The sequence below is a fragment of the Chlorocebus sabaeus genome, chromosome 5 (genome assembly GCF_047675955.1).
Source record: "Chlorocebus sabaeus isolate Y175 chromosome 5, mChlSab1.0.hap1, whole genome shotgun sequence".
NCBI classification, from domain to species: Eukaryota; Metazoa; Chordata; class Mammalia; order Primates; family Cercopithecidae; genus Chlorocebus; species Chlorocebus sabaeus.
The window spans coordinates 78,398,577-78,418,667 of record NC_132908.1 but is presented as its reverse complement, the minus strand read 5'-3'; the positions used below and the strand labels follow the sequence as shown (position 1 = coordinate 78,418,667).

The 20,091-nt window shown below is 47.1% G+C and overlaps 1 protein-coding gene across 3 annotated transcripts in view; it reads right to left on the bottom strand.

Moving 5' to 3' along the window:
- Positions 1–20,091, bottom strand: part of PLCG2 (phospholipase C gamma 2) — a 187,243-nt gene that overhangs the window by 165,900 nt on the left and 1,252 nt on the right. For all 3 annotated transcript variants that reach the window (XM_073015601.1, XM_007994182.3, XM_007994183.3), the window contains exon 2: positions 14,920–15,160. In XM_073015601.1, the coding sequence (XP_072871702.1) occupies positions 14,920–15,112 (193 nt within the window). In that variant the 5' untranslated portion in view covers positions 15,113–15,160. The remainder of the gene's footprint in view (positions 1–14,919; positions 15,161–20,091) is intronic.

Below are 20,091 nucleotides of genomic sequence, written 5' to 3'. Positions count from 1 at the left end.
CTCACTCTGACTCTGACTCTCCTGCCTCCCTCCTGCAAGGACCTTTGTGATTTCACATCCACCCAGATAATCCAGGATCATCTCCCCATCTCAAGATCTGTTCAATCTGCAAGGATCCTTTTGCCGTATAGAGTAATATATTCACAGGCTCCAGGGATTAAGACAAGGGCATTTTGGGGGCAGGGAGCCTTTATTCTGCCTATCATAAAGGGTTGGAAATAATAATAGCAATAGTATCACAATAGCAAAGATAGGGAATCAACCCAAATGCCCATCAACAATAGACTGGTTAAAGAAAATATGGTACATATACACCATGGAATACTATGCAGCCATTAAAAGGAACAAGATCGTGTCCTTTGTAAGGACACAGATGAAGCTGGAAGCTATCATCCTCAGCAAACTAACATAGGAACAGAAAACCAAACACTACATGTTCTCAATCATAAGTGGGAACTGATCAAGGAGAACACATGGACAAAGGGATCTGTCCAGGGGACGGGATGGATGGAAGGATGGAGGAGAGATCAGGATAAATAGCTAATGCATGCGGGACTTAATATCTAGGTGATGGGTTGACAGGTGCAGCAAGCCACCATGGCACACATTTACCTGTGTATCCTGCACATTCTGCACATGTATCCCAGAACTTACAATAAAAGCAAATTTAAAAAATAATAATAGCAACAGTAGCTCTTATTGAGTGCTTGGGATATTTGCCAGGTACTATGATACACAAAGTATGATACATAATTAACTCCCCTAGTCCTCATGAGAGTCCAATGTAACAGGTACCACTATTATCCTATTTTACAGATGAGTGCAATGAAAAGCTAAGTAGCTTGTCCATGGCTACAAATCTGATAAGTGGCATAGCCAAGATTTGAACCCAAGCAATCAGATCCTAGATCCCTTGCTCTTGAGTATGTGGGGTTTGTCATATTATTTTCTAAACCAACATCAACGTTTAAAATAGTTAATAACAGGCTGGGCTCAGTGGCTCGCACCTGTAATCTCAGCACTTTGGGAGGCCAAGGTGGGAGCATCTCTTGAGGCCAGGAGTTCAACGCCAGAGTGTGACCTATGGTCACACCACTGCACTCCAGCCTGGGAGACAGAGCAAGACCCTGCCTCAAAAAATTAATTAATTCATTAACTAAAATAAAAGTTAATTATAATACTAAGATGGTCACAATGTGGCACAAAATGAAAAAGGCAGACTACTAAAGTACATTACGAAAGGGTTACATGTTGTGAAAATGTCTTGTGAATATGTTTTGTGGGGAAAAAAGATCTGGACACCAGGTGTTAACACACATCTGTCTGGGTGGTGGGGCGCAGTGGCTCACACCTATAATCCCAACACTTTGGGAGGCCAATGCGGGCAGATCTCTTGAGGTCAGAAGTTCAACACCAGCCTGGCCAACATGGTGGAACCCCATCTCTACTAAAAATACAAAAATTAGCCAGGCGAGATGGAGGGTACCTGTAATCCCAGCTACTCGAGAGCCTGAGGCTAAAGGGTTTTCTCACCCAGAAGTAGGTTAAAATGTGTCTACTAATGAATGTATATTACTTCTATAATGAGGGGGAAAAAGCAGTTGTTTTAATTAGGAGAAATATGCAAGGCCGGAGGGAAGCAGCCCAGAGCTGTCTAAACAGGAAACTGGTGTAACGTTCACTCTCCACCACCCTGGGCTTGGGCCCTTCTTGCCTCCCCAGGGACGCGGGCCCTCCTTCAGCCGTGCCACTGGCTGGTATGGGGACTTTTCCCACTAGCGGAGGCTGGCGGCAGGCCAGGGACAGCCTGGAGTGGCTGGAAGTCCTGAGGAGGGAGACACCTGGCCGATGAAATCCAGCCCAAGCAGGAGCAGAGAAGACGCAGTGGGATCCCTGAAGTCCGAGGCCAGGGGGACAGCCCCTCCTCCACCTCTTCTGAGCTCTGGGGGGGTCTCCTCTTCCTGCTGCACATGCTCTCACCATGCTCTGCCTAATTTTGCTAGTTTCCATTCTACAAATTAGTAAGTTCCCATTTCTTTCTTTCTCAGAACAGAATCCTCCTTCACACACACAGATACTTCACCTCCCAAAACTCACGCCTACCCCTGGTCACCAGCACAACTTGTGTAAATGAAAGCAGCACGTTATAGCTTCTTCCCAATGACGCTGTGACAGTGGAGAGGCCCCCAGGCTGTGAAGTGGCATCACCACTGATTCTAGTTCCAGAACTTCACCATCACCCTGTCGACGCTCCTTCTCCAAGCCCAGGCCTCCCCAGCCTCCCAGAAGAACTGGGCTGCTTTTCTATCCAGGCTCAGATCCAAGGGCCCTTAACCCCAGAGGACCCCTAGCTATGTGCTACAGAAGAGCAGGAGGAGGACACCCCCTACACATGCGAGCTATGTCTCGGCCTATCCCATGTGCCCCATGCAAACACAAATGCAGGCACCTGCTGCCTGAGGAGACATACGGCAGCATGGGTGGGAGGCACCCTGTGTTAAGTACATACTGGACATGTGACGATCACTTACAAATTTCATCCCACCAGTGATTTGATGGGGTGAGCTCCACTATTACCCCATCTTATCCATAAGAAAACTGAGACGGGTGCAGTGGCTCACACCTGTAATCCCAACACTTTGGGAGGCCAATGTGGGCGGATCACTTGAGGTCAGAAGTTCAACACCAGCCTGGCCAACATGGTGGAACCCCATCTCTACTAAAAATACAAAAATTAGCCAGGCGAGATGGAGGGTACCTGTAATCCCAGCTACTCAGGAGACTGAGGCAGGATAATTGCTTGAACCCGGGAGGCAGAGGTTGCAGCGAAGTGAAATTGTGCCACTGCACTCCAGCCTGGGGACAGAGTGAGACTCCATCTAAAAAAAAAAAAAAAAAAAAAAAAACAGACAAAAGAAAACTGAGACTCAAAGAGGCCAAGTAGATTGCCTAAGGTCACACAGTCACTAAGTGCCGGGACCAAGAGTGGAGCCATGGTGTATGGTTAAAGAGGAAGCTGTCACAGAGATGCCCTATCTCAACCCAGATACTGCCATGGTTAGGGAGAAATGGGAAGTCCGAGGCTGGAAGGGGCAGCCAGGGCCTTTTCCTGATTCATTTGTTGACCAGGTATCTGAGGAGCACGAGCCACGGGCCAGATGTGGGCCAGGTGCTGGGAAGTCCCCCGATGAGCAGAATGGACAGGGTCCCTGGCCTCCCAGCACGCACAGTCTGTGAGTCAGGACTGCCGAAGACCTGGCCCCAAGATCACGCCTTGCATGAAAGCAGGAAAAGTCAACCCCAGGATTTCTGATTTCAACTCCCAACTGCCCAGCACCTAAGTCTCTTCCAAGACAAATCACGACACATCATTTTGCGAGCCTGGTATGCAAAAACCTATGTTTATATCTAAGACGGACTAGGGGCAGGTGGTGGAGATAATTTTTTTTCTTTTTTCCAAAATGATTCCGCAAGGGACATCTTTAACTAGATCCCTCCCCCAACTCAGCACAAACCCTAAGACACTGGACCTGCACTGACTTGTCAGGAACTCCAAATCTACCTGCATTCCCAGAACTTGGTGCCATTTCTAAGGACAAATGCTGCCTCCCTCATTTACCCACTGTACTGTATTCCCTCTTACACCCTCAGGGCGCAGGCCAGAACGAACGCAGCTAGAAAATAAATGACGCGTGGAAGAAAGCAAGGGCTCTCAAATTCCATTATGACAAACCACAAGCCATCCACAGTATCAGTGACCAAATAGGTAGGTCAATCCCTGTACTCACCCCATTGCCCTTAGGCCCCTGTCACATGAGAGTGCATTTGTGTGTTAGGCCTGCCACTCATGAAATACCAAAAACTGGGTGACTTAAACAACAGACATTTGTCTCACAGTTCTGGAGACCAGAAGTCCAAAATCAAAGTGTCGGCGAGGCTGGTTCCTCCCGAGGGAGAAGCCCTGGTGTTCCTTAGCTTGCAGATGCCTGACTCAGATTTCTGTGTCTGTCTACGCATGGCCTTCTCTCCCTGTGTCTCTTTCTCCTCTTCTCATAAGGAAACCAGTCATTCTGGATTAGGGCCCACTGCATTCCATTATAACTTCATCTCAACTAATTACATCTGCAAAGACCCTCTTTCCAAATAAGATCACATTCTGAGAATGGGGATTAGGACCTTGACATATGAAACTGGTAAGGACAATTCAATCGTAACAGGCACCTACCACAGCCCCCAGCCCAGAAGGAGCCAGACGATGCCTTCTTACAGGAGACCACATCCAATCCATCCCCATGCCCAGGAAAGGCTGGCCGTGCCATGGGATACTGGTCTCCAACGCAGCCCACTCATGTGCGCTGGCTTCAAAAGGCAAGGCCCATAGGAGACCTCTCTCTCTGGAGTCCATCCTTGGGAGGTTGCAAAACCAAAGCTGTCACTGATAGGGCAGCAACAGAAAACCAGGGTTTGGAGACGGGCTGTGCTGGGGAGGGGAGGGCCACAGCTGTGAGAGACACCCAAGAGGGCAGATGAGGCTGTCTAAGAGACATTGCCATCAGCAGCTCTTGTTACAGACGGGAAAGTCCTCGGTGCCAATGGCTCACCACTTCCCTTTCCATGCAGCCCAGCAATGAGACTGTTCATTCTTCTGGATTCCTACAAGACCCCCAAACCCTTACTTATCATCCTACTTATCAGCCTTCACTGGGGCACCTACAGCTGCCTCTGTACCCTCCCAACTTAGGGGTTGCATAAGAGCCTGGAAGGATGCCCCCCCAACTTAAGTCCTGTTCTTCTAGCATGTGGCTAGGGCACGTTTCCCAGCATTCTTTGCACTTGGTCACATGCCAAATTCTGTTCATTAGAAGGTGGGAGGGGGTCAGGCACAGTGGCTCATGCCTGTAATCCCAGCACTTTGGGAGGCCAAAGCAGGAGGATCACTTGATCCCAGGAGCTCAAGGCTGCAGTGAGCTGTGATCACACCACTGTACTCTAGACTGGGCAATATGCAAGACCCTGTCTCTTGGGGGAAAAAAATAAAGCAGGTGGGAGGAAAGAGATACAACCACTTCAGGCATGGCCCATAGAAACCTCCAACCCCCTGAGCCATCTGCCGCTCTTCCTCTTCCTCCATGCAGTGGTCAGACAAAGGATTCTGTGGTAGCCTCCAACACCTTTGGAGATGATAGCACAGAGTCCCATTGTGATCAGACAGCAGAGTCCCACCCCCCAATCCCACTGGATCATGACTTGAGTAAGAGAGAAACTTATAGGAAGAAATAACTTGTTACTGCAATTAGGCTACCTTCACTAATAGGAAAGCTTTGTTGCTATGCCCTATGCCAGAATGCTCTCCCCACAGAGCTTCCCATGGCTCCCTCCTTCTCGTGCTTCAAGTCTCAGCTCAAATGTCACCTCTACAAAGAGGCCACCCTAAGGCCTTCCCCAGCTAAGCTGGTGTTCCTGGCTAATGACTCTTTATTACAGTACCCGGTTTCTTTCCTTCCTAGCATCCATCATGATCCAACATGATTGAATGTGTTACTTTGGCTTTTTCTGCTTTCCCTACAAGATTGTAAGATCTTCTAGAGATCTTCAGGGTCCTGTTCACTACTTTATCCCCAGTGACAAGCACATTGCCCAACACACATCAGGTCCTTTTTGAGTATTTGCTAAATCAACAAAAGAACAAATTCTAAGAATATTCTAAGGTTGTCATCCAGGATAGAAGATGACTCTTGAATAACAAGACAAGCAATCCCTCAACTATCCAGCATAAGAGTAGGGCTATAGCATCATCAAGAATAAAAATGTCAACTCTACTTTTCACACTGGCAGGCTCTAATATGGAGGACACATGCCCCAGGGGAAGCAGGACAATCCACTGGGTGTAGGAAGGAAAATCCTCACATAAATGGAAGATGTAGTACTTATCCCATCCTTTCTACAATGCCATCTGCCTTTACACTGGATGATGATGATGACAACAATGACAGCAAGAGCAAAAAATACTTAAGCACATCCTCTGTGCCACACACTATTGAAGCATTTTACATATATCATGTCATTCACTTCTCACAAGAGTCTTATGAGGTGTGTTCTTCAATTATTCTCATTGTATAGATGAGGAAATGGAGGTCCAAAGAGGTGACATGAGAGACCCAAGGTCACACCCCTACCAAGTGGCAGGGCCAGGATCTGATGGCCCTTCTTTATACCATCACTGCATACCAATAACTGAAAGGCAAATAAGTTTATGGACACTTCAGGCATTGGTTGGGTCTTATTTCTGATGAGATGCTTCATTGCAGGAGCTTGGGGACCACCCTCAGACAATGGATTTCTTCTTAGGAGATGCCAGCAAGAAAATATTATTACTCATTTATTATTAGTAGTAGTAGTATTTTCACATTTATTTCAAAAACATTTTGATAAAATAACAACTTTCAAAAATATTCATTTTTTCCATGAAAAGAAGTCCAAGAGTATAGGATTTCAGGATGAGCCAAAATACAGTAAACTCTCGCTTCGGCACCATTGTCCACAACAGCACTTTTCCAGGCTATGTTTGTGGTCTTTTCCTAGTATCCCCCGTCTCCCCACTAATCCGGCACCTCTAGGATGAGCACCAGCTCTCCTTTCTCTTGGTACTTCCAACACCTGGCAGAGCAAGTCCTCTGCACACATAAGGAATTCATGTGTTTGCATCCTGCTGTCATGAAGAAAGTCTAAACAAAGCTGCCTAGTCTCAGGCAGGGTGTTCATGACACACAGAACTGACACATCTTTGAGATAATTTAGGAGAAGAAAACAACACAGAGCAGGAAGAAGACTTGAGACTGAGGGTAGGAAAAACAAGTTCAAATTGTAGCTCTGCCCTTTCCTAAACTTGGACATGTCACCTCATCTCTCCAAGACTCAATCTCTTCATGAATAAAGCAGGGATAGCTCCCCCTTCACTGGACCACTGCGGGGATTAGGGAGTTATCTTTGATGTGCTTTCACAGAAACTAGGACACAGTGAGCATTCACGAGAAGAGGCTGTCATCAATGGTATCACTATTACCATTATGAAGTGGGAACCCCAAGAACCTAATACCAAGGAAACAGACAGCTCCCACGTTTGAGAATCCCTCACTCACGGGCAGCCACAACTTGCCAAAAATAAGCAGACAGAGAAAATATGCCTAAGCAAAAGTGAAAGTGTCAGGATAAAAAGCCTATTCAGTTAAGATGGACACGGTCCAGGCCCTCAAAGGGGCCCATCACCACAGCTGACCCTAAAATTACAGACCCACAAACAGGTGGCACCCCATTGGCTCCTGAAACAAAATCCAAGCCTCTCAAATGGACAAGATGCAAGAGGACACCTAAGGCTCAACTCAGAAAGGCCCCAGAGCAGACCCCTTTCCACCCGGAGACTGCTCAACTGGGTCCCTCAGAAAGGAAGGAAAACTAACATGCCCAACAGTGCCACAAGCTCCCTCCCTACATTCAGAGACAACCAGCTCCTCAACTCTATGCAGAAGGCTGGGGATGGAAGGAATCCCAGCACCATCTTATCCAACACCCCTGCAAAGCAACAGGGAACCCGTAAGCCAGGAAGGGAGGTAGTGTGCTTCAGACTCAGTCTTCTCTACCAGAGGTCAGGCCTTGGGGGTGCTCACCAGGGGGCCTTTTTTTCTTTCTGGTTTTATTGTATTAAGTTTCTATTATACAGTATTTCCCACATCTTAAAAAGTACATACAATAAAATCCATTTAATTCTCACCCAGTAAAACAGAAACTACTATCTCACTTGACAGATATGGAAACTGAGGCACAGAAATATACCAAAAGAATTAGCATCCAGTCACACTTTTAGTAAGTGGCTGATATGGTCTGGCTGTGCCCCCACCCAAATCTCATCTTGAATTGTCGTTTCCATAATCCTCATGTGTCGTGGGAGGTAACTGAACCATGGGGCCGGTTACCTCCATGCTGTTCTCGTGATAGTGAGTAAATTCTCGTAAGAGCTGATAGTTTTACAAGGGGCTTCCCCCTTTACTCAGATCTCCTTCTCCTTGCTGCCACCATGTAAAGAAGGCTTCTCCTTCCACCATGATTTTAAGTTTCCTGAGACCTCCCCAGGTATATTGTGATATTGTGAGTCAATTAAACCTCTTTCCTTTATAAATTACTCAGTCTTGGGTATGTCTTTTGTTTGTTTGTTTTGTTTGTTTGTTTGTTTCTGAGACAGACGCTTGCTCTGTCACCCAGACAGGAATGCAGTTGTGTGATCTCTGCTCACTGCAGCCTCCGCCTCCCAGATTCAAGCAATTCTCTGCCTCAGCCTCCCAAGTAGCTGCAACTACAGGCGTGTGCCATCACACCCAGCCCCTACATCTGACCCCAGGTGATCCACTTGCCTTGGCCTTCCAAAGTCCTGGGATTACAGGCGTGAGCCACTGTACCCAGGCTGGAATATGTCTTTATTAGCAGCATAAGAATGGACTAATACAGTGGCAGAGCAGGGATTTGCATCATAAATCAGGATTGGGAGTTGACATGTTCATATGGAAGCTAGGCTGCTGGTGGCCACCATCAGTTCCTGCCTACCGTCGATGTGCATGCCATTCCTTCTCTAAGAGAGAAATTTCCTTTCCTTGAAGCTGAACTGGGCTTACTGATCTGAGTTGGTGCAAGGGGATTTATGAGGCTGTAATAAGAAGCCTATAGCTTCTGCCTGGGACTCTTCTGCTTGAGACCACCACATGGTAGATGTTTGGTGAACAGTCCCAGCTGAGGCTGGGTGTGGTGGTTCATGCCTGTAATCCCAGCACTTTGGGAAGCCAGGGCGGGCAGATCGCATGAGGTCAGGAGTTCAAGATCAGCCTGGCCAATGTGATGAAACCCCATCTCTACTAAAAATACAAAAATTAGCTGCATATGATGGTACACACCTGTAGTACCAGCTACTCAGGGGGCTGAGGTGGGAGAATAGCTTGAACCCAGGAGGCAGAAGTTGCAGCGAGCCAAGGCTGCACCACTGCACTCCAGCCTGGGTGACAGAGATTCCATCTCAAAAACAAACAAACAAAAAATAGTCTCAGCTACGCCCAGTCTTCCAGCCATCACCACTAAGGTACCAGATGTGTGAGTGAAGATTCCGGAACCTTTGAGGCCAGGTGACATCAAATGACCTCAGTCCAGGCTACAAAGAGTAGAAGAATCACCCAGCTTAGCCCTGCCCAGATCTATGACCCACAAATCTACTTGTTTATATTACATGACACCCATTAATCTCACAGGATCAGGGCAGCCATCCCTGCTAACTACCTAGCAAATCTCTCTCAATTCCACCCAAACAGCTCTTCCACAATGAGCCGTCCCCATTCCTCACCATCTCCCCCACACCCAAAAGGACAAAAGCCTTCCCTCCTCATACCATACCCAGTGAAAACTCCCGCTATGGTACTAAGCACACAATCCTGCAAGGGTGAGTTTGAGTCTGTCTCCCCTTCTTGCAGGCTGGGACTCCATCCTTCCTCCTCCCTCTCTCTGCAGAGTTGAGCACTCAATATGATGGCAAACATGTGCTGAACAAATGAGAAAGTTCCATCAAAACAGGGTTCAGAGCAAAACCCTATTTTACCCAGTGACATTTTATTGCTGTGAGCAAAGCAAATACATGACTCTACAGCGGTTTCTCAACCCCTGCACCACTGACATGTTTGCTGGATCACTCTCTGTAGTGGGGACTGTCCTGTGCACTGTAGAACGTTTAGCATCCTCTCTGGCCTCTACACGCTGGATGCCAGTAGCACCCTGTATCCCAGGTGAGAAAATCAAACACGTCTCCAGACATTGCCAAATGCCCCCTGCCCTGGAGTAGGGACGGGGAGGCAAAAATCACCCTGACTGACAACCACGCACTGCTTTAGACAGTAGGACCCAGTGTTTTACCCAGGGCTGCACAGGGATTGTAACACCTGTCCAAAAGTCACACACCACTTGCCAACTATTCCAAAACCACGTGCCGGTGCTCCTCTCATGTGTACCTGCCCCTGAAGACCCCACAGTAACCAGCAAGTTCCTGCTAACCAGAACCCCGTGAATGAATTGCCAGAGCTGGGAGTTCTTCTTGAGATGAAATGTCACCCTTCTCAGCAGGAGACTGAGCGGTGACACTGACAGTCCCCACCCAGGGCCTGAAGGCTCTCTCAAGGTGTGAGGGGGAAGGACCATTTATAAGCTCTTCACACATAATTGGCTTTCCCTGTCACTTCACCAACACCATCATCTCAGACAGGACCTCCACAGTGTGCTCAAAGATGTAAATCCAGGCCGGGCGCGGTGGCTCAAGCCTGTAATCCCAGCACTTTGGGAGGCCGAGACGGGTGGATCACGAGGTCAGAAGATCGAGACCATCCTGGCTAACACGGTGAAAACCCGTCTCTACTAAAAAATACAAAAAACTAGCCGGGCGAGGTGGCGGGCGCCTGTAGTCCCAGCTACTCGGGAGGCTGAGGCAGGAGAATGGTGTAAACCCGGGAGGCAGAGCTTGCAGTGAGCCGAGATCCGGCCACTGCACTCCAGCCTGGGCCACAGAGCGAGACTCCATCTCAAAAAAAAAAAAAAAAAAAAGGTGTAAATCCAATCATGTCGTCCTTCTTCTGAAAACCTGAGAATGGACCCTACTCCCCTGCAGTCCAAACCCCTAAGCAAGACTTTAATTCCCTACACAGGCTGGACTCTACTAGTTAAGCAACAGCAGCAAAAATCACGACAGTGGTGGTTCCCAACAACTGAGTGCCTGTCACATGCTATGAATTCAGCTGAGCCTCTCTGATGCATCTTCTCATTTGCTTCTTCCCAACCAGGACCCTGTGGGGTAGACACCAGTGTTATTTCCAATCCACAGATAAGGGAATTAAAGTTCAGAGAGTGGAGGTAATTTGCCCAAGATCACACAGCAAAGTTCATCCAATGGCACTGGAAGTCAAGCCCCATACTGCTCATACCTGATAAAGCAATATAGGCTCCATGAAGATTTGAATCCAATTTAATAACTGCTATATCTCTAGTGCCTAGGGCAGTGCCTACAGCAGGCATTCAAATGGCAGAGGGGAGGCAAAGGAGAGGAGTAAAGGTGGGAAGGGAAGGAGAAAGAAAGAGAAAGTGGGAGGGAGAAAAGGAGGGAGAGGAGGGGGAAGGGGAAAGAAGGGCAGTTTCTCTTCAGTGGCATATGTGTGAAACTTGCCTAGTTACCAGACCATCTGGGGGATTTATTATAATACAACGCCCCAGCCAAAGTGGTGAAATATCATCATTCTTGGTCACTCCAGGGAGAAAGAAGAAGGAAACAAAGAGGATGAACAGATAAATAAAAGAATGAATTGAGGCCAGGCATGGTAGTTCCTGTCTGTAATCCCAGCACTTTGGGAGACCAAGGTGGGAGGATCACTTGAGGCCAGGAGTTTGAGACCAGCCTGGGCAACATAGCAAGACCCTATCTACACAAAAGTTCAAATACCAGCAAGGCATGGCGATGCTCACCTGTAGTCTCAGCTACATGGGAGACAGGGCAGGAGGATCACTTGAGTCCAGGAGTCCACAACTATAGTGAACCATGATCAGGCCATTGCACTCTAGCCTGGGCAACAGAGCAAGACCCTGCCTCTAAGATAGAGAGCAAGAGTAAGAGAGTGCACCCACATAAGCGAGTGAAGTGATATTACTTAGCAGAAGGGGAAAATGACAGGGCATAGATTTCAAGCCAAAATCCTGTCTCATGCCCATCAGAATGAGCTTCAGAAGAAGGTTCCAATATGCTCTACTTTCTTTTATATATATATTTATTTTATTTTACTTTAAGTTCCGGGATACATGTGCAGAACATTCAGGTTGGTTGCCTGGGTGTGTACACATGCCATGGTAATACCTTATACTTCCAAGATCCTCCCTGGGTGTTTCTGATGGGCAGCTAGGCTTGGGATGGGCAGGTTGAGAAGAGAAAGGAACAACCGGCAGTCCACTCTCAACGTGGCCCACCTGTATTTACCATCAGTGCCAACCCTCTCACCCCTTGGGGGGAAGGGAGGGTGGCCACCCAAGCTGCAACAGGTTCCTGGGCCACCTGGGGGTGGCGCCGACCAATGCAAACAGTGGAGAGGGAAGATGGCTACCTCCACACGGGCAGTTTCAAATCAGGGCTCTGGCTCTGTGCCACAAGAGACCCACTTTGCTCCGAAACCAGGAGAAGCCTTTCAGAAAGCAATTTGATCACACTCATGATAGGATACATCAAATTAAGGATGACACCAAGCTACCAAAATCTACCTGTGGGTGGCCAAGTTTAGCAGCCAGGCAGCATAGATGAGGGTGCAGGCAACAGGTACTTTTACACCTTGTAGCTGAAACATACAGTGGGGCAACCTCTTTTGCGGGGTGCTGCCAAACTTCCCTTTAAAGTTAAAATATGCCATAGCCTTCAGCTCAGAAATAAACGTCCAGGAAGCTGTCCTTCGGATATACCCATACATACACAGGAAGAATAATGCAAGGATCACCCTTCTCTATCACTGGAGGGAATATAAATGGTGCAGCCACTTGGGAAAACAGTCTGACCGTTCCTAAAATGATGAAACTGAGTTAGCCTAAGACCCAGCAATTCCACTCCTAGGTATATACCCAAAAGAAATAAAAACAGACACCCGGCCGGGCGCGGTGGCTCAAGCCTGTAATCCCAGCACTTTGGGAGGCCGAGGCGGGTGGATCACGAGGTCAGGAGATCGAGACCATCCTGGCTAACACAGTGAAACCCCGTCTCTACTAAAAATACAAAAAAAAAACTAGCCGGGCGTGGTGGCGGGCGTCTGTAGTCCCAGCTACTCGGGAGGCTGAGGCAGGAGAATGGCGTAAACCTGGGAGGCGGAGCTTGCAGTGAGCCGAGATCGCACCACTGCACTCCAGCCTGGGTGACACAGCGAGACTCCGTCTCAAAAAAAAAAAAAAAACAAAAAACAAAAAACAAAAAAAAACAGACACCCACACAAAAACTTGTAGAGAAACATTCCTAGCAGCACTATTTACGTTAGCCAAAGGGCGGCAACAACCCAAGTGTTCTCAACAGATGATTGACTACATAAATTGTGGAACATCCATACAATGTATCATGATTCTGCCATAAAAAGGGAAATTTCTGGTCCACGCAACAAAGAAGATGAACCTTGAAAAATGCTGAGTCAAAGAGGCCAGTCACAAAAGCCCACATATATAGATCCATTTCTATGAAATGTCCAGAACAGGGAGGTTTATAGAAACAGAATTAAATTTAACAGTTGCTTACGTCTGGTAGGGGGGATGAGGGGATGGGGCGATGGTGAAAGGTATGGGGTTTCATTTTGAGGTGATATAAATATTCTACATTTGATGGTAGTGGTGCTTGCACATATATATAAATATACTAAAACCACCACACTACACACGCTGCATACAACGGGTGAATTCTATGTATATTATGTGAATTATGTCTTAATAAAACTATTACTTAAAAAAAAAAAAAAAAAGAGTACAAGGCTGGATGAGGTGGCTCATGCCTATAATCCCAATGCTTTGGGAGGCCCAGGAGGGAGGATCACTTGAGCACAGGAATTCGAGACCAGCCTAGACACAGCGAGATCCCATCTCTACAAAAAAAATAAAATAAAATAAAATAAAAATAAAAATAAAAATAAATTACCCAGGCATGGTGGTGCATTCCCATGGTCCCAGCTACTTGGGAGACTGAGGCGGGAAGGTCACTGGAGCCCAGGGGTTGAGGCTGCAGTGAGCCATGATCAGGCCATTGCACTCCATCCTGGGTAACAGAAAGAGACTCCGTCTCAAAAAAATTAAATCTGTTTAAAAACACAGCACAAAGATAGTCACTTCGACTAATAAGAAAAGCCTGGAAATAGCACAAAATGCTCCTCTCTGGAGTTAAACTGTTACATTAAGGCCTGTGCCATTACATGTCATGTGTCAAAGAAAGAATGAGATCAATGTGTGCTGATAAGAAACCACCTCCAACATCATTATTAATTAACAAAAAGAAGTCAAGGTGCAGAAGTGTACAGGAGTTCCCATTTTTTTAACCCACATTATGCAAGCATAGGCTATTTCTGGAAGATAAAAGTAATCTGTAACGAGCTTGCCTCAGTAGCATGGATTAGGGGCTGGGAAAGAGAAACATTTGAGTTGACTCCTTAACCCCCAGGAATATATATTTCAATTAAAAACTAGTTAATTTAAAAACACAAATTAGAGCAAATCTTTGCAACTGAAAATTGCTTAAGTGCCTTTATTAGTTAAAAACAGTCTTAGAAACTTTAGGATCTGAACCCGTAGACCAATCTAAAGGAGGTGGGGGAGGAAGGACACCTCGGACACCTCTACCAGGACCAGAGCTGCATTTGAAAGCTACAAAACATTCAACAACTCACTCTCCCTGCTTGGAGACTAAAGCGAAGGCCCCTCACTGCTGTGGTGTGCAGTAAAACACGATAGCATTTGGTGACCACGCTATGAGTTTCTGCAAGCTTGGGCTAGTTAGCCCCTAAGAGGACAGACGACTCGACCAGCTGTGGGAAGCAGACGATCCCTGATGCTGTCAGATAGGGGACAGATCCACCAGGCAAGGAGGGCTGCCCGAATGCCGTTTCCAAGTTGGCTGACCCCGGCTTCTGTTATTTCACCAGAGCTGTCCTGGCTGAACTTCCTCCACCTGCTGTAAACCTCATCAGAGACCCACACAAACTGGCAATGCTTTCATTTTCAGAAGAATAAAAGAACACATCAAACCAACAGCAATCACAGTAATGACAAGATAGGAAGGTGGACAGGTGCTCAGGCCAGGGTCCCAGAGGACGGGCCACACTGCCCCACCCAGTGAATACTCACAGAAGCCCTCGATCTTGTCAGCGGTCTTGCTCCAGGCCACCTGCCGTGTCTCCATGATCACCTGGACGGTCCTCCGCTCAGGGGTGGACTTGCGGAAGCTGAACACAGTCATCACCGTCCCCAGCTCCAGGGCTCTCTTGATCTGGCTCTTCTCATATTCCGCAAGGGAATCCACATTGACCATGGTGGACATTGTGGGCCACTCCAGGGAGGAAGGAAGGAATCAGGAGAAATCAGGAGGCTGAAACGGCAGAATTAAAGAGTGAACTGACTTTAGTATTGAAGGGGATTTAGGTAACAGGGCACGAACTTCAGGAACCAAAATCCTGTCTCATGTCAATCAGGATGAGGTTTAGGAGAAGGTTCTAGTGGCAAGGCATTGCTGGCCACTCAGAGAGCGTAGGCAGGACACAAAGGTTTAAATAGAAACTGAAGTGTGAGAAGAGCCCCTGGCCTCAAGGACCCAACCGTTACCTGGGCTTTGAATAACCAAATCACCCTGGCCTGGCAGTGACCTCCTCTCTCCCCAACCACTCTTATCCTACAGAATATTTGAATAGCCAAAACAGCCCAGCCTGGCTCCCATCTCTCACCCCTGATCTCCAACATCCTTCTCTATCCTGTCTAGAGATTGCTAACCATCTCTTTACTTCCTAAGCAAAACTAAGAACACACAAAAAAATGAAATAAACAAAAAACAAACCCAACCTTCAGAAGCGTCCATGGAGACCTTGGCAAATGGTTCCTCTGCATAGAAATGAGGATAAAAGGCAGGAAATGTCAGCTCTTGGAAGCTTCAAGTTCAAACCCCAGAGAAGGCTCCTGCTGACTGTGTGGCTCTGGGTAGACTGCTTGACCTCTCTGGGCCTGTTTCAGCCTTTTTAAAATGGGAGTGTTCAGAAATGCCCCAGCAAAGCACCTGGGGTGATGCCCAGCACCTAGAAGGTGTCCTTGATTGCTGTTTATGCTCGTGGGCGGTGTCAGAGAGGTGTTTGGGCCCAAAATCTTGGGGGAATCCTTTCGTGGACTCTCTCATGACCACTTCCAATGCATCTCACCCTTTCACCGGCTCCTCCTAGGATCTCATACTTGAACTATTCTAATCCTGGTCTCCCCACTTCTTCCCTGAACTGCTAGGGTTAATTCTCAAACCCAGAGCCAGAAAGATCCTTTTAGAACATGAATCAAATCATGTCACTCCTCTGCTCAAAATCTGTAGTCACTCCCTGAGCCCTCACTCTGTACCATCCCCTTATTCTGCCTCCCTAATCCCCAGAAACACATTGCCTGCCCCCAAAATAGGACTTAGAGTGACGGAGCTCCCCAGGCCCTGGAGCTGAGCCACCAGGGACCCCCTTGCCAGCTAGGCCGCAGCCACTAGAAGAAGTCACTTAGATCCTCTGGGCTCATTTCCAATCCCATAAAAGAAGGTAACAGTATCCACCATCTAAATGTGTTTGTAAGGCTTAAACAAGATAATGTATCTCAGGCCCTTAAAACAATGATACAAAGTCAGCACTTATTAGATTAAGCTATTGTTAAAATTACCATTATTTGTTCTGTTTCTTATCTCCTTCTTTCCCTCCAGGTCCCTGTAGATGCCTGGAGTTGTTACTCTGTAGCTCTCAAGGTTACAGAGGAGAGACCTTTCCAGGATCTAAAGAGGAAGGAGTTCTGAGAAGCTGGTGTTCAGCCAGGGCTGTCTGCGCTTCCCGCCCGGCTCAGCCTCCTGCCAAGCTGCTCTAAATCTGTGCCTCGCTTCCCTCATCTGTAAAATGGAGGTTAAATGTCCACAAGGGGCGACTGGGAGGACGAAAAACTACAAGGTATGCACAGCCTGCAGCATTTAGCAGGGTCTCAGTTAACATTAATCAGGCACTGGGGAAGGCATTAATCAAATGTCAACTCTATGCCAGGCACTGAGCTGGGGACTAGGATGCAAATGAGGGGAATGGGGAGGGGCTCAGGATTTGCCCTTTGCCCCCACCTCCCTCTACTGCACACTCATACCAAAGGCACCTCCTCGGCCAACCACACCAGCAACAGGAGATAATTACACCTGCCCTGTGCTCATGTGGAAACAGACTAATTAACTGAGAATTCTAATGTAGGTACAAGTGCAGCAGCAGAAGCATGCATGGGGAGGTGGCGGGCAGAGAGCATCACGAAAGGCCCCTAAATTTAATCTGGAGTGGGGCTAGGCACTTAAAGGACTCAGAAAAAGTTTTCAGGGGAAAAAAGCAGGCATCTGAATTCAATCTGCCAAAAAAGATGAAGCAGGAGGAACTGGCTTGAAGTTTAAGCAAAGACCGCCAGGCAGAACAGAGTATGCTAAAAACCCTGCTGAGAGTTAATGTGCATCTTACCTTATCAGGAGAAACCTAAAATAACCTCCTGATCATTACCCAGGACAAAGGGATGAACAAGGTGCCCCCATGGCCTACTTTATCCCTGTTAAGCAGCCGTTTATTGGGTACCTCCCTGGGTGCCAAGCACCTGTCATGTCTGGTTCATCTCATTTATCTCAATGGGAAATACTGCAGGGGAAAACTGAAATCCCAAGAGGTCACATGACTTGATCAAAGTCATGTAGGCCAGTGGCAGCACAAAGATCAAAACCCTCACCTGAGTCCCAAGCCCCCAGTCCAGAACCCTGTGGTAGAATCTGGCCAGATATTAACTGATTTGCCAGTACCTGCCCCTCTCAAAAGAGGTTAAGGGACTTATCCAAGGTCACACAGATAGATAGTAGCTGAAACTGGATTTGACCCAGGTGCCAACCACAAAGCTCTTCACTATGTTGACTGTCCCCAGCCACGCATCCTGGAGTTCCCCACTCCCAGGTCTCTAGGTCATCGTCCACTGGAACATAAGTAGGAAACACAAGCCCCATTATAACACCTTCAATTAGACAGAAACCAGGACAAGGGACCAGGCTCCTCAGTTCTTTCCAGCCCTGGACCTGGGAAGGCCTTGGACTTAACCTTCCCCAGGGTTCCAGTTACTTCCAGCTTGGAAGCCCAGTGGATCAGCTCAGCCATAAACACCAGCTCTTCCATGCTGCCTCTCACCAATTTTTTTCTAATACCTGCTCACAGGTTGCCCTAAAAGAGCAGGGGTGGAATTGACACTCTCACCTCCAGCGGCTGACACCATTCCTTTGAAAACACTGTGTCCCCTCTGTTGCTGCAGGGTGGTGTCAGGTGCAGTAGTAACGTCCCTTCAACTATTGGAGGGCCCTTACCACTCAAGTATTTGCCTGTGCCCCATTTTAACAGAATTTTTTTATGGGATTTTGGATGAAATCCTGTACTGGCTTACCATGCAGAGAGCACTGAAGAGACAGAAACTTCTTTGATTTCTGGTTTGGGGTTCTTGTATCTCACGAAATGCCCTTCTAAAGAAGCTTATGAGATACAAGAACTTGAATGAGCTCATGAGATACAATTGGAAACAGATCTTCATGGCCAAAAGATTCTTGGAGTCCACCCTTCAAATCCTGCCAGCACCCAGCTCAGGCCTCCGGCGTGCATGCTTTAGCAACTATGGCAGGGAGGTCTCCAAGGCCTTGACCCCAGGGGAGTGCACCAGCCATCACAGCAACTTCCATGTTGCTTCTGCTTTTTTGTTGTTTTTTCAATAAAAAAAAAAAAAAAAGGCTTGAAATTCCTTTTTTGTTCCTGTTTCCCATTCTTAATGGGTAATTCTATAAAATCACTTATTTTGTAAATACAAACATGGCTGAGTTTGAATAACTGATTTCTGCCATTTTTACATTTCATGTCCTTCTAAAGGACATTTTCTTGTATCTCAAAAGCTCATTCATGTTCTTGTATTTCATAAACTTATTTAGAAGGGCATGAAATGAGATATAAAGACACCAAACCAGACAGAAATCAAGGAAGTTTCTGTCTCTTCAGTGCTCTCTGCATGGTAAGCCGGTACAGCATTTCATCCAAAATCCCACAAAACAATTCTGCTAAAATGGGGCACAGGCAAATACTTGTGTGGTAAGGGCCCTCCAACAGTTCAAGGGACATTCCCACTGCACCTGACACCCACCCTGTGGCATCAGAGGGGATACACTACTCTCAAAGGAACGGTGTTAGCCACTGGAGGTGAGAGTGTCAATTCCACCCCTGCTCTTTTAGGGCAACCTGTGAGCAGCTATTAAAAAGCAAAACATGCATATGCTTCAATCCTGCAATTGTACATGTACAGAAAGACATGCACAAAGATGCAATATATATGACAGAAAATCATGGAAGCAATATTTGCAATAGAAATACCAAAAAAAGAAAAAAAAAAAACAGGAAACAATTGCTCATCAATGTGGGGGGCCTCCTGGATAAACCATGGTGCACACGCACTGAAGAATGCTCAGTTGCTATCAGAAAGAATGAGGATGGTGGATAAGCAATTGGATCTGGAAAGATTTGTGAGGTCAATAAAAAAAATAGTTGCAAACAATAGTTGCAAGTGTATGAGTATAATACAATTCCATTTTTATAAAGGCGATCTGCTGGTCAATCCAGGAGAGTGGTTAGTACTTATTGGAGGCTGGGAGAGGGTAGAGGATACGACTTGACTTTATATTAAGTGATGATGTAACAGGAAAACTTTTCTCTTTGTGCTCTTGCTGTTTTATAAATTAAGAAGTGTTTGTCTGTTTGTTTGTTTTGAGACAGAATCTCCCTCTTGTCACCCAGGCTGGAGTGCAGTGGCACGATCTGGGTTCACTGCAATCTCTACTTCCTGGGTTCAAGTGATTCTCCTGCCTCAGCCTCCTGAGTAGCTGGGATTACAGGCTCACCCCACCACGCCCAGGTAATTTTTATAGTTTTAGTAGAGATGGGTTTTCACCATGTTGGCCAGGCTGGTCTGGAACGCCTGACCTCAAGAGATCCGCCCGCCTCGGCCTCCCAAAGTGCTGGGATTACAGGCGTGAGCCACCGCGCCCAACCAAGAAGTATTTTCACAAGTTTTTTCACCAGCAGTTTTTCACTGACTCTACCAAATGAGTGCAAAACAGCTACTCATGGGGTCTCTGCTTTTCCTCTTCTAGAGGAACTGCCCATACTCCATTCGCTGGTGGGGGGCGGCAGCTGCATCATTAGGTGACTTAAACATCAGTGAGGCTCACAAGGATGATTGGCCCTGAGTTAGCATACA